Source organism: Stenella coeruleoalba (genome assembly GCF_951394435.1).
Source record: "Stenella coeruleoalba genome assembly, chromosome: 1".
Classification (NCBI taxonomy): Eukaryota; Metazoa; Chordata; class Mammalia; order Artiodactyla; family Delphinidae; genus Stenella; species Stenella coeruleoalba.
In genome coordinates this window covers 4,465,126-4,488,760 of record NC_137169.1, presented here as the reverse complement: position 1 = coordinate 4,488,760, position 23,635 = coordinate 4,465,126, and the positions used below count along the sequence as shown (strand labels likewise).

General features: G+C 52.6%; 1 protein-coding gene across 1 annotated transcript in view; it reads left to right on the top strand.

Moving 5' to 3' along the window:
* Positions 1 to 6,392: 6,392 nt before the first annotated feature.
* Positions 6,393 to 23,635, top strand: part of ACOT7 (acyl-CoA thioesterase 7) — a gene marked incomplete at its 5' end in the record, with an annotated part of 90,783 nt that continues 73,540 nt past the window's right edge. Inside the window, one exon of the mRNA XM_079940196.1 lies at positions 6,393 to 6,553. Coding sequence (XP_079796322.1) covers positions 6,393 to 6,553 — 161 coding nt within the window. The remainder of the gene's footprint in view (positions 6,554 to 23,635) is intronic.

Here is a 23,635-nt window from a genome sequence, read left to right as displayed (position 1 = left end):
TGGGAACGCAAGCCTGCTTTCCTGAGCTGCCAGGAACGAGTGGAGGGGGCCACGTAACCCACAAGCCCACGCTCACCGCGAGAGTTCAGGTTTCCCCCTCAGGTCAAGGACTCCCATCCATCGGCACAAACTGGGCAGACTCCTTGTCCCTTTAAATAAGAACTTTCAGTATGGGTCGAAATTCGGTAAAAACTGACCAACCAGAGGCCCCTCTCCTCCTTTCCACCACTGCTTGCTTCTGAGCCCCATCTGGGTCCCCAACTCTGTGACTCTCGTTGATCTGACCCCAATCAAGCCACAGTCCAAGCAGTCAGGGACGGGGCATGTAGGTAGGCCAGTGACACACAGGGTCAGGTATTCTGGGGATCTGAGCCGGAGGCCAGTCAGGCCTTGGCAAGGAGCTGAGACATGCCTGGGTGGGTGAGGCTCTGGGCCTGAGGCGAGAAGCCAGTTTCCCAGCAGGGACGTGCAAGACCTGACTAGGAGGTCTCAGCTGGTCCTCTGAGTTGGGCCTGTGAAATAGGGACGCCCACATCCCTCCCCTACAGGGCCCCTGCGGGCGCCTCCCCCTGGCAGCTCCCCAGGTATTCCCAGAGCCCCGTCTCATGGCCAAAGGTGAGCCGAGGGCAGAGCGGGCTGCTTCTGCGTGGGTGGGAAGCCGCCTCGCTCGGGGGCATTTAATGACCCTTATAAGGCTCACAGAGTGCCCAGTGAACAGCTCTTGCAATGTCCTCTCTGTTCTGGTCCCGTGACGACCGAGTCTAACTCTGTCTGGTTATCACGCTTGGTTAGAGGCAAGGCTCCCATGTCTCATAAACCAGTGGGTGAAATGGACCAATGACCTAAGGACAATCAGAGCACTGAGCTGTCGGGGAGGTTCCGGCTGGGGCCAGGCCCCACCTGTCCCCTAGCAGCAGTTGATGTGGAGAGGGCAGATCTCGTTTCCATGAGGATAAAGAGCAGGTTGCCAAGGAGGACTCCTCTAATAAACATTTACAAATTACTCTGCTCCACCTGTGAAGCCCAGACTCTGAGGATGAGTCTTCCACTGGTTTATCCGGAATAGGATCAGAATGAACATAGCCTGCGGGGAACGTCTGGAAAAATCTGTGGCTTTGAAGAATCCTCGCCACCGTGCTTTGGGGTGACCACTCTGGAGACAGCGGCAGCACGTCCCCATCATGTGCAGGCAGCCACCTCCTACTCGAAACATCAATAAGCAGCCATATTTACTTTTTTTTTTTTTACTTTTTTTTTTTTGGCCTTGTCGCAAGGCATGTGGGATCTTAGTTCCCTGACCAGGGATTGAACCCTTGCCCCCTGCATTGGCAGTGCAGAGTCTTAACCACTGGACCGCCAGGGAAGACTCCATATTTAATTTAATTTATTTTTTTTTTGCGGTACGTGGGCCTCTCACTGTTGTGGCCTCTCCCGTTGCGGAGCACAGGCTCCGGACGCGCAGGCTCAGCGGCCATGGCTCACGGGCCCAGCCGCTCCGCGGCATGTGGGATCTTCCCGGACCGGGGCACGAACCCGTGTCCCCTGCATCGGCAGGCGGGCTCTCAACAACTGCGCCACCAGAGAAGCCCTAATTTTTTTTTAATTAATTAATTTTTGGTTGCGTTGCGTCTTTGTTGCTGTGCACGGGCCTTCTCTAGTTGCAGCGAGTGTGGCCTACTCTTCGTTGCGGTGTGCGAGCTTCTCACTGCAGTGGCTTCTCTTGTTGTGGAGCACAGGCTCTAGGCGTGCTGGCTTCAGTAGTTGTTGCACACGGGCTCAGCAGCTGTGGCTTGTGGGCTCCAGAGTGCAGGCTCAGTAGTTGTGGCAAACGGGCTTAGCTGCTCCGTGGCACGTGGGATCTTCCCGGAACGGGGCTCAAACCCGTGTCCCCTGCATTGGCAAGCAGATTCTTAAACACTGAGCCACCAGGGAAGTCCCCCATATTTACTTTTTAAAAACACACCAGGGTGGGACTTCTCTGGTGGTCCAGTGGTTAAGACTCTGTGGTTCCAATTCAGGGGGCGCCGGTTCGATCCCTGGTTGGGGAACGAAGATCCCACATGCCACGCGGCACAGCCAAAAAATTAAAAATAAAGTGACAAGAGATTGTTAAAGCAATAATTGGTTATTTAACACACACACACACACACACACACACACACACACCAGCTTGCTATAGCCGGTCCAGAGAACTAACCCACCCAATGGTGTTATTTCCCTTGGTTTTACTTTTTGCCTGGCCCCCTTCCCCGTGTGGGTGCATCTCTGGGGTGCTGGGTGCCTGCGTGTGCGTGTGCGTCCCTGTGCAGCCAGGTGGCCACGCTGCAGAGAGCTGCTCGGGCACTCGATGTTGGGGAGAAGGCAGCCACCCACTGAGGGTTCCCAGTGAGGAACTGGTTTCACTCTGGGTTTTGAGAGGCCCTGGCAAAAGCCCCAGCCACTTAAAGCAGCTGTAATAAAACTCTGAATGGTTTCAGGAGCGTGAGAAGGGCGCTAGAGGGCACACCCTAGGTGCACACGTGGTGTCTTGTCACCAAAGGGCCATTGGGGGGCAGTAGGGAGCAAGGGCTGGTGGCTGGTCCCACGACCGCGTTTCGTGAGCGAGGGGTTCCCTGGCCTGGGGGCTAAGGAAGGAGATTTCCAGCTGAACATGTGCCTGCCGCTGGTTCTGTTTGGAGGGAGGGCCCAAGAGCCGCCTGTCTTGGTGCTCGGTGAATTAAAAACCTCGGGGAACACAGGACAAAGTTCTTAAAGAACAAAGAACCATTCTGGACCTCAGAAATCAGAGACAGATTCAGGTTTTATGGGGACTGCATTTTGAGGCCCTAAGTAAGAAAACATGTAAAATTATGAGTATAGATTTAGGATGGAAGTGAATATTTATTCAGAAGGAAAAAATGAGTCACTTCAAACTAGTGGTGCCTGCAGGTTGATGTCCCATCCCTTTTGGTTTCTCCTTAAGCAATTTATCAACATGCTTCCATAAATACGCTTCCTGGTGACAATCCTGGCCTCCCCCTGCTCCTAGAATTTTTTAAATTTAATCCTGGACCCTCGGCAGTAAAAGCACAGAGTCCTAACCACTGGACTGCGAGGGAACTCCCTCCTAGAACATTCTACTACCTGTCCTTGCTTGTGGGCGATCCAAGCTTAAGCCTCATCAGCCTCATGGTAAATCCACCTCTACCCAGAATGGGCTCTGGGTCTCCTTCAATGACGATAACAAGACAAATGCCTTCCATTTGCTTCTTCCACCCGTTTCAGGCTAAATATTACAAGGTATAGACTCACACAAACATTGACATCATTCACGGCAATTTTTTGCACCACCTGGGAAGCTTGTTAAATGCAGATTTCTGAGTCCCACCTCCAGGGGTTCTGATTCCCTGTGTTTGAGTCAATAGCCTCATACCTTTCACCTGATGGGGGGGGTCAATCTGCTTGAGCGGAAACTCCCTGGCGGTCCAGTGGTTAGAACTCGCCACTTTCACTGCCGAGCGCATGGTGCTCAATCTCTGGTCGGGGAACTAAGATCCCATGGTGAGGCAAAAAAAAAAAAAAATATATATATATATATACTTCAGCAAAGAGGCCACTCCTGAGTGTGGGGGCAGCTGGGGTCTGGGCTGGGCGGGGGTGGGAATGGGAAGTTAGCATTCAGCTGGGTACAGAGTGTCCGTTTTGCAGGATAAGAAGAGTTCTGGAGATGGAATGGTGGTCACGGTTGCACAGCACTGTGAATGTACTTAATACCTCTGAACTGCATGTGTAAAAATTGTTGAGATGCTAAATTTTATGTGTATTTTACCAACAAACAGTAAACTAAAAGATACCTTATCTGGAATTGGGGCAGCTACTCAACTGGGTCCTCTGGGATCCATCTGGTTTCTCAGGAACCAGACTGGTCAAGTAAATGAAGCTGCGATGCATCCTTTAGGTCTTTTAAGTCTGGCGTTAATTCTTGCCACTCTAGGAATCTACATTGTTTTGATTTACTATCTTGGTTGGGGGCAATTTGGAAGTTTGCACTTTTTTTAAAACAATGTGTTAGTAATTTATTTTTATTTATTTATTTTTGGCTGCATTGGTCTTCGTTGCTGCGTGTGGGCTTTCTCTAGTTGTGGCGAGTGGGGGCTACTCTTCATTGAGGCGCACGGGCTTCTCATTGTGGTGGCTTCTCTTGTTGTGGAGCATGGGCTCTAGGCGTGCGGGCTTCAGTAGTTGTGGCACGCAGGCTCAGTAGTTGTGGCTTGCGGGCTCTAGAGTGCAGGCTCAGTAGTTGTAGCGCATGGGCTTAGTTGCTCCGCGGCATGTGAGATCTTCCCGGACCAGGGATTGAACCTGTGTCTCCTGCGTTGGCAGGCGGATTCTCAACCTCTGCGCCACCAGGGAAGTCCTGGGACCTGGCTATTTAATCCGGAACCACTCAGTCTAGGAATTTAGTCCAGCAGGTGGTCAGAGCCAGGTTTTTTGTGTCCTGGATTTGTCCCCCAATCAGATTTTGAGCTTTCTGAAGAACAGAATGGGGACTTCCCTGGTGGTCCAGTGGTTAAGACTCCACGCTCCCAATGCAGGGAACTAGATTCCGCATGCCACAACTAAAAGATCCCACATGCCGCAACTAAAGTTCCCACACGCTACAATGAAAATTCCGAGTGCCACAATTAAGACCCGGTGCAGCCAAATAAATAAATATTAGAAAAAGAAAAGAACAGAATATCTCCAACTCTCCTGGTGATGTGCCCACCTATACAAATAGGGCAGGGCCTCAGGAAATCCTCATTCCATTGCACTGTCTGGGAAGGGTTGTTTAGAGAGAAAGAATGAGCAGGGAAGGTGACCACAGAGAGGAAGAGAGGCCCTAACTTATTCGTGTGCTGGGGCCCTTACTTTCATTATCTCATTTAATCTTCCTAAAGGTCTGGAAGGTGAGTATTACTACACCCATTTAACAGATAAGGAATTTGCCTTGCCTAAGGCTCCAAAGCTGGCTGTTGCTCCCGGGTCCCATCATAAGAAATCCATCCATTTCAGGACCCATACTGCGAAGACGTGGTGGTTAAATAGGGTTGGTGACCCTAGATGCTTGCACACTAGAAAACGAAACTTTTAGTGTAATAATCTTGAAATGATAGACATGATCGGTCAGCTCCCTCTGTTCCTGGGACTTAGAGATGTGTGGTGGGCCGCCTCGCTGGTCTGGTAATGCAGGAGTAACCACGATGAGTTATTTCAGTATAAATGGGTGAGCTTGAGTTCCATGGGTTATGATTTTTAAAAATCTGACTACAGAAGCAATTTATGTATATTGTAAAAAATTGGGAGAAAGTCAAGTCTCATACGGAGTAATGGCTCTCTGAAATTACAGCGCATTGGGACTTCCCTGGTGGTGCACTGGTTAAGAATCCCCCTGCCAACGTCGGGGACACGGGCTCCAGCCCTGCTCCGGGAAGATCCCATATGCCACAGAGCAACTAAGCCCGTGCACCACAACTACTGAGCCCACGTGCCACAACTCCTGAAGCCCCCATGCCTAGAGTCCGTGCTCCACAACAAAGAGAAGCCACCTTAATGAGAAGCCCGTGCACCGCATCGAAGAGTAGTTCCCGCTCGCCGCAACTGGAGAAAGCCCGCGCGCAGCAAGGAAAACCCAACTCAGCCCCAAAATAAATAAGTAAATAATTTAAAAAAATTACAGCACATAGATGTGATCACGTTTCCCCTCTTTTCTGGGTGGATTTTGTGACACCGACTTGGCCTGGACTCCACTGCTGGGCACAGGGTGTGCAACGGAACAGAGCAGCATCGTTACAGCTCCTCACTGCAGGACAGGCACCCCCAAGCAAACGCTCAGCACTCTCAGGAAGTCTTTTTGGAACAACCCAGCGGTGGTGTACAGCGGGCGGTGTAGACGGACCCCAGGTCCTGGCTTCTCTCCAGCAGCTGTGTGTTCCTGCAGCAAGAGACACTCGCTGAGGCCTGATGGTTCCTGGCTCCCCGTTTTGTGCACCCACGTGCCTCCCAGCTCGGCCATGAATGCTCCTTTACGGGAAACCGCCCCCAATTTCCTCTCAGGGCTGATCTGAGAAGGCGAGTACCGGTCGCGGCCTCCCGAACTGCCGGGCGCGGGCAGGGGGAAGGCCGCATACAAACACGCGCCACGCGGGGCCAGGCTGACCCTCGAGGTCGCCCAGTCCCGCGCCGGCTCCGCCCAACCGCCGCCGAACCTTCTGGAAGCGGCGCCCCACCGCGGCCCCGCCGCCGCCAGAACCGGACGCCTGGGGAGCCGGCGCCGGCCCGGGGGCGGGACGAGGGCGGGTGCGAGGGGCGGGGCTTCGCAGGAGGCTGCGTTCGACTCGCCGCCGGCGCACAGGCCCCGCCTCTCCGGCGCAATGGCTCCGCCTCTCCCCTCCCCCTCCAAGGCACCGCCCGGGCTAATTCATTCAGCGCTGGGCCTGCCAGACACCTGCGCGCTCCCTCAGGCTCCCGCCGCCGCCGCCGCCACCATGTCGGGCCCCGCCGCCGAGACCCCGTCCGCCATCCAGATCTGCCGGTAAGAGGGACGCGCGGAGGGCGGGCGGCCAGGACTCCGAGTCGCTGCCCGGGCCTGGCCGACCCCCACCGGCCCCGCGCCTTCCCTTCCCCAGTCGCCGCCCCCGCCGGGCCGGTCGCCTCCGGACCCCGCCCGCCCGCCCGCCGCGGCCGGGATGCGCCTCGGCTGCCGCAGATCCGGCTGCTTCCCCGCGCGCCGCCGCTCCGGCCTCCGGCGCATCTGCGGGGCGGCGCCGAGGTCACGCAGGCCGTTTGCGCGAGGAAGCGGCGCGGCGCCCTTCCCCGGGCGGGGGTCGGAGCACAGCCCCACCACGTCCCGCCCCGCCCGTTGCCCGAGCGCCCCGGAGCCCCAGCCCAGGTCCCAGTGAGCCCCCTAATTCGGGGTCGTTATCCGGGCGGTGGTTCAAAGCCAACCGGATCCCCCGACATGTGCGGCGCAGGTAACCCGCTCGCTGGGCGGCGGCCGGAGCCGGTTGAGCCCATCGGTGGGCGCCCGAGTGGGCGGGGGCTGCACATATGCGGTCCCTTCAGTGCCCTGCCACGGTTTTGGGCGGGAGGCGGCTGAAAACAGGAAGAACGGTAAATACCTTTCCCCTCTAACAGTTCACGGCTAAGAACAGAGGATGGTCCCTTGAGCCCGGAAGCATCTCACACAAAGGGGGCAAGGGGTTGTTCTTGTCAGGGGACCATCCCTGCCTTCCGCCACCGGCACCGGTATATAGAGGGCCCCGAGGACGCCGGAGATCACGAGCCGGCTCATTTCCGACAGATGCGGGAGGGCAGCCTCAAGGTTACTTTCCATTCTGTCGTTAAGAACGGAAGCAGGCATGGTGGCATTGGAGCCTGAGCTAAGGAAGAGCGAGGAGTCTGGCAAGGCCGAACGGGCGCTGGGGCCTGCAACAGGGCCTGTGCTGCTTGATGCACTGTTGACAGTGACCCCGCCTTCCTGTTTGGGGCCCGGTGCCTCAGATTTGGAGACCGGGCGTCACACTGACCTTGGGTCCAAGCCAGGTTAGTTTCCTGTGGATGGTGACATCTCCTCGGAATAGGCAAAGGCTCGGCAGACAGTGCTGGATCGTGGGGTGCCCTGAACCCACCCCCACTTCTGACTGAGTCAAAGTCCTTTCCTGACCTCAAGGTCAGTTTTGACTTTTCTAGGGAGAAGAAATCTTTGGGGGAGCCTTGCGCCATTGATTTGTTATTGGCTGTGTGGCCATCTTGGCGCCACCCACTTCAGGTTCCGAGGGCAAAAATAATAGAAGTAACTGATATCGGGAGACAGACGGGCCTGGAATCAGGTGCTTGGGTCGGTCTCTGCCTCATATTGGCCGGGTGACCTTGCAGTTTGTGATTTGCTAAGGGCTCGTAACATCTCTCATCTCGCTTGGTTTGTCCAGCACCCCTGGGAGGGAGGATGGCAGGGAGCCCACCACTCTTGTCAGGGAAGAGGAAACTGAGGTCCCGGGAGACCCATTGCCTCTGTAAGGTCATCCGGCCACAAGAGCCCAGGGCTGGGGGCGGGGAAGCACAGCTCCTCATGGGTCTTCTGCCTCCAGACCCACTTTCTTTCCACTGCGTTCCCCACAAAAGAAAATACTGATTTCAATCTACTCGTGGAAGGCTGGGCTTTTATTTACTTCATCAGGATGATGAATAGCCCGTCTATACATACTACCTTTTTAAAAACCAGCCTCTAACATAGTTAATAGGCTTTTGGATAGCCTGGACACTTCCACATGTATGCGCACACTTCTTCTTACCCACGGTGCTTGCTTGCTGGGCTGCCGCTCATATATTCACAATGGCATATTGTCTCTGACTGGGGACACGTGGGCAGGATACCTGGCTGAGGTGAGCCTCAGGTGGCCAACACAACTGCCCAGGGGAGTTGGAGGGGTTGTGATGAGGCCCGTGGTCACAGCGACTTGGCCCTGAGAAACCCCAGGACACTGGAGTGGATGTAGCAGGGTGGGGAGCCCTTTAAGGACATCTGAGCTGACACCCCATGTTGAAAGAGGAGCCTCCTGGCCTAGGGCAACCCAGCCCATGAATTTAACAAGCTTCACTGGACGCCTCCAAGGGGTGAAGTGCCCTGAGGGAGGGACACCGACATGGAAAATTCAGTCCCCAGCTTAGCAGGTTCACAGTCTAGCAGGGAGAGGACGCCACACCCACCGCCATCCTAGATGATTAAGAGGGTCCCATGCTCTCGGTCAGAAGGAGGTGTTGAAGGGCTAGGGGCCCTAAAGTCTGGGGAGGGCAGTGGTCAGAGCCAGCTCTCCAGTCCCAGGCCTGGGTGTGAATGTGGCCTCTGCCCCTTGGAAGCTGCCTAACTTTCTGTGACCCGTTTTATCATGGGCTGTTCTGAGTGCTAAAGAAAGTGTATCTAGAGCTTGGCAGAATGGCTGGCACCTTGTAAGTAAGCGGAAGCTCTTTTTGTCTGAAAAGTGGGACCCAGGCTCAGGAAGCCAAGGGCCTAGGTTCGAATCCCAGCTCTGCCTCCTGCAGGCGTGGGCTTTAGGCCTCAGTATTCTTGGCTGTGAATCGGAGGTAATAACAGTGCCTGTTTCATGGTGGCTGTGAGGATTAAAACCTTTGGCACAGTGCTGGGCAGTTGAAAACAGAGAGGGGTGTTTACCCCTGAGAGCCCAAACTTTGGACAGCCAGACCACTGCGGTGTGCTGTACCCTCCTGTGCCCCCGCAGTGGAAGCGTGGAGTCCTCACTGCTGGACTGCGGGGAATTCCCATGTCCCTCCTTCTTTTTATCGAGCCCTACAGATGCAGGCTCTGGGACAGCATTTAAAGTCTCAGAAGAGCATTTCTCTTTTGGTTTATTCTGAATGATGTTAGTTCACATTTTCTTAGCAAATTGCTTTTTTCCTTGTTGGAGTCAGAGTTCTAGAATGTCAGAATCAGAATGACCCCTAGGAGCCCCCAGCCCAGCTCTGTTATTTTACCGATGGGGGAAAATGAGGCTCTCAGAGGGTAAAGCCTTGGCCTAGGGCGGCCTCGGACCCTGATAGCCAAGGGAGCGAAGGCAGCTGGTGTGTTGTTCCCTGTCCGGTGTTCCATTGTCGTGCTTTTCCATTGCTCAGCCTCACATTCACATCCGGTTGTGAGGCTGGATCATGGCATCAGTGTGGGCCCCTAGTAGGAGCCCCTGGGTGTTGGTCGCAGTGAAATTGAAGGACATGTCCCATACCAGGTTGGTGGAGAGTACAACATCCACTGGAACTTTCTGCAGTGATGGAGATGCTCCGCGTCTGCGCTGTCCAGTACGCTAGGCACTAGCCGCAAGTGGCCAATGAGTGCCTGAAATGCAGTCAGACATGGAGGAACTGAATTTTTAATTGCATTCATTTAAATTTATTTAAATGCATACAGGCTGGCCTCCTGTGGCTGGTGGCTACCTTATGGGACAGTGCAATAAGTAGAGGAATTTAAAAACCAGAATTCCTGGTAGGCCTCTGAGGGGCAGGGTTTCCTAAGGGAAGCTTGGAAGCTTTCTGGGGACTGTAGGCAGCTCTCCCAACAACAGAGCTAACGGAGGGGGATCTTGGAAGGTACGTGGCCCAGGGCAGATGCCCTGGAGTCCTTTGTAGGGAGATGTGTGAGGTCTGCAGAGTTTCCTTTTGCTTGCCCTGCTTGTAGGTGTAAATCCGCTAGGAAGTGTCTTCAGCTCAGGGATTGCTTTGTTCACTGCTGTACCATGAATGCCCAGCAAAGTGCCTGACATCTGGTAGATGTGCCAATAAAGATTAGTGGAATGGACTTGAATCTTTGTACAAGCCCACCCTCGTTTTCTTGCGTCTCACTTTATTGCACTTTGAATATATCGCTTTTGTTTTTTTTTAATAAATTGAAGGTTTGTGGCAACTTTGTGTTGTCAGGTGATGGTTAGCATGTTTTGGCGATAAAGTTTTTTTAACTAAAAAAATTTTTTTATTGACTTATAGTTGCTATGCAGTATTACATAAGTGACAGGTGTACAATATAGTGATTCACAATTTTTAAAGGTTATACTCCATTTATAGTTATTAGAAAATATTGGCTATAGTCCTCGTGTCATAGGTATAAAATAAAGAGTTTTTAAAATTATTACACATTTGATCGTGTAAACATAACTTTTATATGCACTGGGAAGCCAGAATAGTCATGTGACTTGCTTTATCTTCGAGGTATGCCCGTTTGGAATTTTTTCTCTTTGGGGCTTTGTCTTTGGGTTTACAGGGAAGTCAGTGAAAACATAGAATCTGAGTTACAGAAACCGCACTCGGAGTTAGTATTCTGGGACATTCCATAACGCGATGCACAGTGCTGGCTCCCTTCCTGCGGGGATGCAGGAGCTGTGGGTGAAGATGCAGTCTTTGCAGCCCAGGGAGCCTGTGGTGGGCCAGGCTGTGCTCACCCACCATGCAGCCTCCCCGTCAGTGGGCCAGGCAGCCTGGCATTGCCCTCGCCTTGGCACCACTGCTTCCCAGCTCCCTGGTTTCAGTCAGGCCAGGAGTTGCTTCCTCCTGTAGGTGGCGCTTCTCTGGATGGGGCCCAGCCTGGGGTGACTATTCCCTGTGCTTCCCGGTCCACTTTCTTTCACTCTCGGAGGTATCTTGAGGAGGAGGGTAAATTATATGGTCACCCTGCCTGCAGGCTACCTACATCTGAATAACTGAGGAAGCTTATTATAAATACTGATTTTCTGCATGCAAATTATGCTTCAGTAGAAAAGTCAACAACATGCAGATTTAAAAAAACAAGAAAATTATTTATTTATTTGATTGCACTGGGTCTTAGTTGTGGAAGGCGGGCTCCTTATTTGTGGCTCACGGGCTCCTTCGTTGTGGCAGGTGGGCTCCTCAGTTGTGGCACACGAACTCTCAGTTGCGGCATGCATGTGGGATCCAGTTTCCTGACCAGGGATTGAACCTCGGTCGCCCGCACTGGGAGTGCGGGATCCCATCCACTGAGCCACCAGGGAAGTCCCCAAAATGAAGATTTTAAAACATTTATGAGATACTTGGGGAAACGTGAATAGTCCCTTGACAGTTAGGGATACTAAGGAATTTCTGGTGGTCTTTTTGGCCCTGCCACAAGGCCTGCGGGACCCTAGTGATCTTGGAGAGGCAGCAGCAGTGAGTGGTGGCTTGAGGCGAGATCTTAGTGCCTTCCCAGGAATTGAACCTGGGCAGCCTGGATGAAAACCAGGAATCCTAGCCACTAGTTCACCAGGGGCTAGAGTCTAGAAGCAAAGTTCCCCTGGCTCTTACCTCCACTGAAAAAATGCATTTCTGAAGGAGGCAAAAAGTGTAAAAACAGGTACAGAGTTTATCATTAGAGACATAACACAACACGTGGGAGAGCTCACAGAGAAACTGTTTAGTTAAGACAGAAGCAGGGCAGAGATGCACACCCGGAGAGGAAGGGTGTGGGCGTCCCCCCTAATGAGGAGGAACATTGAAGAGGGTTTAAGTCATTTATATGGGGCAGTTCTTCCGGGTCTTTGTTTACCTTTGGCCAATTATCTGGTTTCTTTTTCCACACCTGACCTGCCCTAGGACCCTCCCCAGCCTGTGTGCACAACTTTTTTCCAAGATGGATTCCGGCCCAGAGGCCTAAGGGGGGCCTTGGCATCACCTATTCTGGGTGATTTTTGACCCCCAAGGAGCCTTTCTGCACAGGTGCAATGTCTCCCTTGCCCCAAGGATGGGAAACATAAGACCTCTTGATCTCTTCCTCAAGCAAGGTTTAGCCCCTCTCTGTTCCTGCCATGACTGTTATCGTAAAGTGTCCACAGGAGACAAAGTCCAGCTATTTACCCTGTTCCTCTTGTTATTTCTATCTCGAAGGGCAGACAGGAGGCTGGTCATAAATATCTAACCTGGAGCCCACCTATCTCCTGTCTCAGGAAATGCAAACAGGAGGCTAGTTGTAAGTGTCAGGCCTGAAGCCCACCTTTTTCCTGCCCCAAGAAATGTAAACAGGAGGCCAGTTGTAAAGGCCTAGCCCGGAGCCCATCTATCTCCTGCCTCACTAGTTCCCCGACCAGGGTTCTAGGTATCGAACCCAGGCCCCCTGCAGTGGAAGCGAGAAGTCCTAACCACTGGACCGGCAGATAATCCGGCCCCGCCCCCCCCGCCCTTTTTTTGTTTTTGTTTTTTGTTTTGCAGTATGCGGGCCTCTCACTGTTGTGACCTCTCCCGTTGCGGAGCACAGGCTCCGGATGCGCAGGCTCAGCGGCCATGGCTCACGGGCCCAGCCGCTCTGCGGCATGTGGGATCCTCCCGGACCGGGGCACAAACCCGTGTCCCCTGCATCGGCAGGCGGACTCTCAACCACTGCGCCACCAGGGAAGCCCCCCCTACCCCGCTTTTTTTTTTAAGGTGAGGTAATTATATTGTAGTTATGCTTTTTTTAAAAACAACCTTTACTGAGGTATAAATTATGTGCCATAAAATGTACCTATTTTTAATGTACGGTTCACTTTTGACAAATGTGTACACCTGTGTAATGATCACAGTTGTGACATAGAACTTTTCCACCACCTCAAAAAGTGCCTTCCTGGGGACTTCTCTGGGGGCACAGTGGTTAAGAATCCGCCTGCCAATGCAGGAGACACAGGTTTGATCCCTGTTCCGGGAAGATCCCACATATCGTGGAGCAACTAAGCCCGTGTGCCACAACTACTGAGCCTGCGCTCTAGAGCCCTAGAGCCACAACTACTGAGCCCGCATGCCACATTACTGCAGCCTGAGAGCCTAGAGCCCGTGCTCCACAACAAGAGAAGCCACTGCAATGAGAAGCCCACGCATCACACTGAAGAGTAGCCCCCGCTCACGGCAACTGGAGAAAGCCCACACGCAGCAACCAAGACCCAACACAGCCAAAAATAAATAAATAAATAAGTGATAAATTAATTACATTTCTAAAAAAAAAAGTGCCTTCCTGCCCCTTTGCACTTGGTTTCCTCCCAGCTCTGGCCCCTGGCAAACAGGTATGCTTCCTATCACTAGTTTTGCCTTTTCTAGAATTTCTCATCAATGGAGTCATAGACTCAGCACAATGCTTGTGAGTTTCACACGTGTGTGTGTGTGTGTGTGTGTGTGTGTGTGTGTGTGTGTGTGTCGGTGATTCTTGCTGTTGTTGCCTAGTAATCTTCATTATCTCTTTATCAGACAGTGAACATTTGAGTTCTTTCCAGCTTTGGGCAGTTATGAAAACAGTTCACAATTGCAGATTTCAAAACATTTAGGACGTAGCTGAGGAAACTTGAATGCTTACTTGATATTTAATGATATTAAACTGGGCTTCCCTGGTGGCTCAGTGGTTAAGAATCCGCCTGCCAATGCAGGGGACACAGGTTCGAGCCCTGGTCTGGGAAGATCCCACATGCCATGGAGCAACTAAACCCATGCACCACAACTACTGAGCCTGCGCTCTAGAGCCTGCGAGCCACAACTACTGAGCCCGCATGCCACAACTACTGAAGCCCGCGTGCCTAGAGCTCGTGCTCCACAACAAGAGAAGCCACCGCAATGAGAAGCCCATGCACCACTGCGAAGTATAGGCCCCGCTCACCACAACTAGAGAAAGCTGTGCACAGCAACGAAGACCCAAAGCAGCCAAAAATAAATAAATTTATTATTTTTTAAAAAATGTTAGTTTAAAAAAAAAGAAAAAGAGGAGCTCCTTTCTGCTTGCTAGATGGGATGCTGCCCGATTCACGAATTGTTGAATAAAGCCAATTAGAAAAAAGTTATATTAAGGAGTTCGTATTTTAGGTAGAATAATTGTTTTGTGATTCTGTTTTTATTTTTATTTTTTGGCCACACCATCTGGCTTGTGGGATCTTAGTTCCCTGACCAGGGATCGAACCCGGGGCCCCCGGCAGTGAGAGCACTGACTCCTAACCACTGGACTGCCAGGGAATTCCTGTGGTTCTGTTTTCAAACGGAGTCTTTGTCTTTCCGAGGGAATGCTGAGATATTTACATGTCGTGATCTGAGCGCAGGTTGGAACAGAATTTCCAGATACAAGGCAGAATGTAAGGAAGGCAGAGTTTATTAAAGAGAAGCGTTGCTGCAAGAACAGCTGGCCGACTTCCTGGTAGCCAGGGAAAGTCGACAATGAGCATGGGTTGCTTGTCTGTTTTTATAGCCAGGGAACCTGCGAGTCATCTGCTAACTGGTCAGCGTATGTATACTTTCAGCGTGCTGAGCGGGAGGAAAACTGGGCAAATGTCTTTCCTTATATGGGATGGGAAAGGGACAGGGCATGCTGCTTGGGAGGGCCCTGGGACATGGCAGTGGTCCCATTGTGACAGAGTGATGGGAGTCCTGTAACTCTTTGTTCCGGCAATATTGGCCCTTTGAGTTTATCTTCTTTGTCCTTGGACACTACGTTCCCCCCTCTCTTTATTTACAGGGCCAATTCTTTGGCCCTATTGGATACCCTGCTCACGTCTACCTACCTGCCTATCTCCTTCTTAGGCGTTCAGGAACCCTTTTTGTAAGGAGAAGGGGCGACAATCTCTCTGGCTGCTTCCTGCTGGACAGGGGCATTGTGGGGCCCTGGGTCCCAATGCCCACTCTCTATCAGGATATATTTACGGAGGGAGATGAGATCCTGCACAATGATTAGGCAGTTTGTTCCAGTGTATTCCGTGTGCCAACTGGCTGGTACTCTTGTTGTAGCACCATCTGGAACTGAATCTTTTGAACCTGTCGGGAGATGAATTGAGATAATGTGTTAATAATGCAGGGGCCAAACAACAAAACAAAGGCCATCAGGATTGATGGTCCCAACAGGGCAATAGCCATGTCCATCTCTGGATCCCCATAGAGGAGAGGAGGTTGGAAAGCCAGCTTGGGGCCCTGTCCTGCTCTCTCTTTTAAATCTTCTATTAATTTGATGTTTTTCTTTAGAATCTGAAGGTCTTCTTCAACCTGGCCAGAGGTATTAATATAGAAGCAGCATGTCTCATTTAGCAGGGCACAGATACCCCCGCCTCAGCTGTTATAACATTAAGGGCCTATTTTGTAAAACCCCCTCGGCCAGAGAGCCTGGGGCTGACTGCTGTTCCTCAGTGGCTGCTACCGCTGCCTTCCAAGGTTCCTGGGCCGTGATGGTGAGAGGGAGAGCGCTCCTCTCTGAGAGGGGTGTGCCTGCAGACCAGAAGAGCCCTCCAAGGACACTGCATATTATTTCAGGCTGATCAAGAACTGGGTTATCATAAGCATGTCCCCACCAAGCAGCAGTTCATGTTTGTCTCTCCTGGACAGGTCTTATGGCCTCTTCGAGGAAGGATCCAAGGCTGGGAATGCCTCCTGAGGAAGCTAAATCCTTGGTAGTCATAATGGTCGCCTCCGGGACCACAGCAGTAATTGTGCGGGAGCCCCCTCCAAAGTGTGGGAAGATCCAGATAGACCCCTTTACCACATAGAAATGAAAATCCGGTGCCCCTCACGGATACCCCTGCTGTGGCTCCCCAGAGCCAGGCTCTGACCTTTTGGGAGTTTTCCTCTGGAAATAGACTGGGGTCCCATGGCCTAGGATTAGATTGGGAAGGCCAAACTCCAAGGAAGTAATCATCTATACGTAAAGGGGAGAATCCAGGCTCTGACTGATTATGAGTGTGACTGGGGGATTGGCATAACAAATTTCTGAATATTAGCTGAATTATGTTATATTTTGGAGGAGAATCTTGCCGGGAGGTTAAACTAAGTAAGTGTCTGGTGGTCACACCGATCCCCACATATTTAGTTCCCAGGACCGAGCTGTTTATGGGGATATGGTCTTCATTAATATATTTCTTAGTCACAGTTTTCCTTGAATTTCCCCAACACAAAGTGAAATTACCTTCATGTACCTCATATTTATTTTCCTCGGACCAGGGATCCCACTCCAGGCTAGTCTGATTAAAATTGAGGGTGTAGTGACAAAGAGAGTCGTTTAGCCAGCCCAAATGGGTCCCCAACCATCTGGGTTTTGGAAACAGAGCTGTGCCTCGTCTGCCCAAGCTTGGTCTGATGCCCATATCCTGTTTTTCTCTTCATGAGTACAACAGGTGGTCAGGACTACATGAATGTCTTGCCAGGTCAGGTCAAAGGCTATGGTGAGGGCCTGAAATTCCTTAATAGAAGTGGTGGGATCCTGACCGAAGGAACCTAACTTGTTTTGAATTTGGAAAATGTCCGACATGGGAAAGGGAACATGGAATCTAATAGTGCCCATGTCTCCATTTGCTACTTCCCTTAAGGGAAGCATATTAGAATCTGTTTCCTGGCATTGGGCAGTCCTCGATCTTGTGTGGGGAGGGAAGAGGGGGCTTTTGCCCTGATAAGGGGGTGGCTGTTGGGAGCTGTGGGTTGAGGCGGGGGCAGGGGCTGAAGCAAAGGGGGTTGATGTGGTGGGGAACAGGAAAGGTCGAGTAGAGGGTCGCCTAGGAGATCTGATGGAGAGGGAGGCAGAGGGGGTCGGGGGGATAAGGTGGCAACAGAAAGACACATGGTAGCATGAGTCCCTCAGCTCCAGATTCTGACTACGGGCCATAAAGCTCTGGATGTAAGGAACCTCGGAGTCCTTTCCTTGTTTCCGGCAAGAGAGATGAAGTTGGAGGATCGTGTTATAATTTAGTGTGCCGTTAGGAGGCCACTGTTCTCGGTCCCCCAGTTTATACTGGGGCCAAGCCGTGTTACAAAAGAAAATGAGCCTCTTCTTTTTGAGGTTCTCAGGGTCAAAATTTTCCAGTTCCTGAGGATACAACCACGGGGTGAGTCTGAGGGAGGCTCCTGAGACGTACCAGAACCCTAAGGCTAAGAATGCCTATGTGCCATAGAATGGGGGTACTGAGAGTCACCACCGGCTGACAGAAAGGTGTCCCCTTTGTCCCAGTGATCTCTCCGTGCGACTGAGGCACAAAATGGGTCGACCGTCTCAACAATCGCATCTGACCGTGAGAGGTGACCCCTGAGCGTGCAACTAAGGCACCTTGTGACTCGGGCAGGGAAAGAAAGAAAAGAGAGAGAGATTCCCGGGACCCACTGGGTGACCCCCGGCTTGGCGATGCCCTGAAACGTGAAAGGCACTCTGGGGACGGCTCAGAGGCAACGCCTAGGCTCCTGTAAATCAATCCGGACGGAGAAAGAGGTGAAAGTGTAACAGAGAAGACAGGCTGAGGAATCGGCCTCGTAGCCCTGCCGGGAAGGCGGCGGCCAAGGGGAGGAGGCTCAGTGTTCTGCTTGAACCAATACGCGCCTCACGGTGCACGGAAGTTGTCTTGCTGGGGACAGACGCTCTAACAGCCTGGTCCGTTCCGTGACCCTCTTATGCTTTCACGGGAGTCTTCAAGCGGCAGGCACCCTAGCGGCTTTTAAATGCCTGACCTGTGCCCGCACGATGCCAATCGGCCTAGTCCGCAGTCGGGAGGAAGACAGAGGGATCCTCAGCCGTCTGGGCGGCAGTTACTGGGGCGAAGTGAGCGTGGAGCCTTCGGAACACGCCAGGGTGTGGCCCTGGCCAGAGTCCTCTGTTGCTTCCATGGCAACTTGCCTGTTCCCAGAGAGTCCCAAGGAATGAGGAGAGGAGGTGGGGAAAGAGATCCCCCAAGAGATATCCCCGTACGGGCCACCACAATGCTGTGATCCGAGCGTGGGTTGGAAAAGAATGTAAGGAAGACAGTTTATTAAAGAGAAGGGTTGCTGCAAGAACAGCTGGCCGACTTCCTGGTAGCCAGGGAAAGTCGACAATGAGTATGGGTTGCTTGTCTGTTTTTATAGCCAGGGGACCTGCGAGTCATCTGCTAACTGGTCAGCGTATGTATACTTTCAGCGTGCTGAGCGGGAGGAAAACTGTCTTTCCTTAGAAAGAGGCAAATGTCTTTCCTTATATGGGATGGGAAAGGGACAGGGCATGCTGCTTGGGAGGGCCCTGGGACATGGCAGTGGTCCCATTGTGACAGAGTGATGGGAGTCCTGTAACTCTTTGTTCTTCTTCTTTGTTCTTAGAGCACACCACCCTGACTCCAGGCGCTAGTTCCCCTCTCAAGGGCAACGAAAGCTTTCAGTTTCCCTGGCCTCCCTCCAGGGATGGTCTACACGGGGCCCGCAGGTGTAGTCACCTGGTTCCCATCATTCTGCGCTTTGCCTTTTTTCATCTAATGGTGCTTCTCCTAGACCGTTCCTCCCTCTTGCTTGGGGCTGTGCACTCTTGTGTTGTGTGGATATAAGTTAATCTGAGTCCCTTATTGGTGGACATTTAGGACACGGCCAGTCTTTGCATGATAAACAGCTTTGCAGTGAGTAACCTTGAACACACTTGGTTTAATCATGTGCGCCAACATCTGTAGGGTGAATTCCTCTCAGTGGAATGGCTGGCTCAGAGCAGCCTATGCATCTGGAGTTTGGACGGATAACGATAACACCAGGTTGCCCTCCAGGAGGTTGTATCCACTCATGCTCCCCGTTCATCGATGAGCCCCTCGGGACAGGTGGGCACAGGCAGGGCGGTGGGAAGGTCTGGGTGTGCCTGGCCAGCAGCGCTGGTCTGGGCAGGTGCAGCTTGGAGCCCTGCAGGACAGTGGGAGATCAGGCGAGAAAAGTTCCGGATCCCTGAGAGCTTCGAACGCCTCACTAGGAAGTTGAATCTTTTGTTTTTCTGGCCACCCCGCACGCACGGCATGCAGGATCTTAGTTCCCTGACCAGGGATCAAACCCACTCCCCCTGCGGTGGAAGCGCGGGAGTCACTGCATCACCGGGGGAAGTCCCGGGAGTTGGATGTTGAATCTTTATTCCATAGGAGGGGCCCTGGAGGGTCTGAGCAGGGGAGTGCACTCCTGCTTAAGAAGAGGGACTCTTGGGGCAGTGGGGTAGGCAGTGGGTTAGGGCTGGGAGGCAAGAGGCAGACGAAGAAGCCCCCCCACCCCTGGTCCCCAAGTGACTCCCCACATACCAGCCCTGCCTTGGTCTCCCCGAAGCCGCCCCATCCCCCAGGACAAGTCCAGACGCCGTCCCCAGCCAGCCCCAGGCCCTTGTGACAAGCTCCTGGCTCCATCGTCCCACTCCCCTCTTCACCCCCGTCTCCCCACAGGCTGCTGGCCAGCGTTGGGGGGTTGTCATCTGTTTCTGGACCCACCGAGCTCTCCCAGCACTGGGGCCTTCCCCTGAGATGCGCCCTCTTCTTGGAACATCCCCTGCCCCCTGTCCCTGGCTCAGCCCTGCTCCCCCTCAGGGACTTGGCCCAGGTGTCACATCCTCTGCGAAGTTTTCCCCGGCGTCCAGGTGAGTGGCTGCCCCGTCTGGGAGTGACTCCTTGACCCGGGTCTGTGCAGCTTCCTTCGTGCTCCTGTCGTCAGCTTTGTGTCTGCTCCGGAGGGGAGCAGAGTCCGGGTGGTGTCTACTTCGGTTAGCCACGGGCCCAGCCCTGGCCATCTCATCCTGTGCTCTGGGACAGGAGCAGCTGGAGTAGAAGGGGCGGGGCAGTGGGTGACATGGTGACATTCAGACGCCACTGCTGGGAGGGCGGGGGGAGTGGAGGATGGTGAAGAGGATGCTCACCAGAGGCAGTGTCTGTGCCACCGGCCGGCTGAGAGGACGTGAGGGGTGGGAAGCCGGCAGGGTTCCCTGGGCTGACCTTCCACTGTCCTCTGAAGTTTCTGGGGTCCAAGGAGCGAGGGAGTCGCAGGTTAGCATGGGCAGAGGGGCAGAGAGAGGTGGGAGGGAGAATGGGTCACACAGAGTCTCCCCCCAGGACTGGGTCAGGCCCGCCACCTGCTCTGTCCCCCGGCCCCCCGCCCCCCAAGCTGCCCTGCGTGGGGTTGAAACATTTCAGTCAGGCGTGGCCAGTCAGATACCAGGAGATGTCGCGTTAGACTCTGGATCTTGCCAGCTTCTCTTGAAAACCCAGAGCTTCGGCATCCTGGACTCAGACACCTGCACGGCCGCAGCCGGCCAGCGTGCAAGCCCAGTATCGCCCCGTTGCGTCCCTGCTCAGACACCCGTGGGCAGTGCCGCGTGGCATCGTGCTTCGTCTGCTGGGCTGTCTTTTCTTCTTTTTTAATAGTGAAGCACTTTTCATACCCATGTCTTTACTAAAAGTGGGAAAACAGAAGCTCCACAGAGGGGCCGCGTGTTCTCCTGGCGTCCCTCCTTCCTCCCAGTCCTGCCTGGAGGTGACACGCGTAGGGGGAGCTCTGTGGAAGGTGGGTTGAGGAGGACCCTGCCCAGCAGCTCCTGAGCCCTTTGGAGGGAGGGAGGGCAGGTGTGGGATCACAGCTCAGCATGCAGATGGAGGCCAGGAAGGAACCACAGTGAGGCCATGGGGAAGGAGTCTTGATTTGGGGCCACAGGAAAGGGGTGAGTGAGCTGGGCTCTTGCCCCCCTGTGTCTGTGGGAACTGCAGAGCCGAGTCAGGGTCAGGTCCTGGGGGAAGGTTTGTGTCTGCGCTGCCTGCCTGGGTGGCCAGCCGGCCTGGGGGGTTAGGACGGTCCTTGGGGCAGGACCCAGGGTGACCAGGTTGGGAGGGGGCTGGAGAGTATGCAGTCTGGAGCGCCTGGCATTTACTCCTAAGTGCCCAGGGACCCCGGGGGCAGTGGGATGTTGATGGCGTGGGGTCCCCAGGGACCCCCAGTGTGGCAGGGTGGCGCAGGCGCCATCCCCTGTTCTGCTATTTCAGAGGCCACCTCCTTATCAGTCCCTTCCTCCTCAGGGTCCTGCCGGATGCAAGCACTTCCTCCTGCACCCTGGGGCCCTCTGTCTGCACTTCTCCCCCTGGCCCTGCATCCCTCTGCACCAGCCTGGCGTGGGCAGCCCCACTTTACAGACTGGGAAAGGCAAACCCACAGAAAGGAACCAGGCTCCGCCAGAGGCAGGCTCTGGTACTCCTGGTGTCAAAACGTTTTGGTCCTCACCTGTCTGGAACCCCCACCCAGCCCTTACCCCACCTCGGCATCCACCAGACACCGGTTCCCGCATACAGAGATGCACCATCTGGTCTTTACTAAGTTGAAAACAAATACAAAGGAAAGAGTCTGATACAGCAGTTTTGTTATTTGAATTGGCTACCTCTTAAGCTTAAAAAAACCCCACAACTCTGGTATAAGCTTGAAATTTTTAAACTTAAAGTTTTTAAAATTTTTAATTATTTTATATTTTCAGTTGTATGGATATATGATTGACATATAAAACTGTACAACTTGGTGACTTGGCATACGTGCGTGTGGTGAAATGATCACCACGGTAAGTTCAGTTAACACCCATCATCTCACATCGCTATAATTTCTTTTTCTTGTGATGAGAACTTTTGAGATCTACTCTCTCGGTAACTTTCAAATATATGACATGGTGTTGTTAACTTTAGTCACCGTGCTGTACATTACATCCCCATGGGTTATTTTATAACTGGAAGTTTGTACCTTTTGACCCCCTTCACCTGTTTTAACCCATCCCCCCGGAACCCCTCCGGCCTCTGGCAACCACCAGTCTGTTCTCTGTATCTAGGAGTTTGAGCTTTCTAGGTTACACGTATAAGGAAAATGAAGTAGTTTTTGTCTTCTTCTGTCTGACTTATCTAATGGATCTTAACCGCCCTCAAGGTCCATCCGTGTTGTTGCAAATGGCAGGATTTCCTTCTTTTTTATGGCTGAATTACACACACACACACACACACACACACACACACACACACACACACACACACACACACACACACACACACACACACACCCCCATGTCTGCTTCATCCATTCATCCATCAGTGGACACTTAGGTTGTTTCATGTCTTGGCTACTGTAAATAATGCTACAGTGAATGTGGGGCTGCAGGTATCTCTTCAAGAGAGTGATTTCATTTCCTTCAGATTAATACCCAGAAGTGAGATTGCTGGATCATATGATAGTTCTAGTCTTAATTTTTGAGGAAACTCCAGGCTGTTTTCCACAGTGGCTGCACCAGTTTACACTCCCATCAGCAGTGCACAAGGGCTCCCTTTTCTCCACATCCTTGCCGGCACTTGTTTCTTGTCTTTTTGATAATAGCCATTCTAACAGGTGTGAGGTGAGATCTCATTGTGTTGGTATTTTTTTTTTAAATGTTTTTATTTTTTTGCCGCACCACACGGCGTATGGAATCTTGAGTTGCCTGGCCCGGGATCGAACCCACGTGCCCTGCTTTGTAAGCGAGGATCTTAACCGCTGGGCCACCAGGGAAGTCCCCTCATTGTGGTTTTGATTTGCATTTCCCTGCTGGTTAATGATGTTGAGTAGCTTTTCATGTGCCTGTTTGGAAAAATGTCCATTCAGATCCTCTGCCCATTTTTTAATTGGATTGTTGGTTTGTTTGGCTATTCTGTGAGTTGTATGAGTTCGTTATGTATTCTGGATATTAATATTTTCTCCCATCCCACAGGTTATCTTTTCATTTTGCTGATGGCTTCCTTTGCTGTGCAGAAGCTTTTTAGTTTGATGTAGTCTCACTTGTTTATTTTTGCTTCTATTGCCTTTGTTTTTGGTGTCAAATCTAAAAAACTCATCGCTAAGGCCTGTTTTCTCCTAGGAGTTTTATGGTTTCGGGTCTTGTGTTGAAGTTTTTAATCTATTTTGAGTTGATGTAAAAGTCTTTTAAAATGAACATTTGAGAAGCCAAGTGACGCTTCTTTCCTGTGCTCCGAGGGTTCCCCTGGTCACTGCTTGGGGACCGTCGTGGCTGCCCCTGAGCCAGTGATGCAGGTGAGAAGCAGGGGGCCTGAATGCCCGCACCCCAGGATGAGGGGGTGACATTTGGGGATGGGCGACAGGTACAGACAGCTGTCAGTCACCCCAGGATGTCGGTGCTCATTTGCTCCAGAAAATGGCAGCTACGGCTCTTTCTTGGAGCCTCCAGCCTTCCTGCGGTCAGTTGGCTGACACTCAGAGAAGAGGGGAGAAGTGCTGGTGAACGTTTGAGTCTGACCGCGTGCCAGGCACAGCCACGGAGCTTGTCATCTGCACTGTCTCGAGTGATTCAGTCTTCCCCACCGTCAAACGCGGTGCTGTGCTTCCTCTTTTACAGACAAGGAAGCGGAGAAGTGAGGGTTTGGGCAGCTTTGCTCAGGTC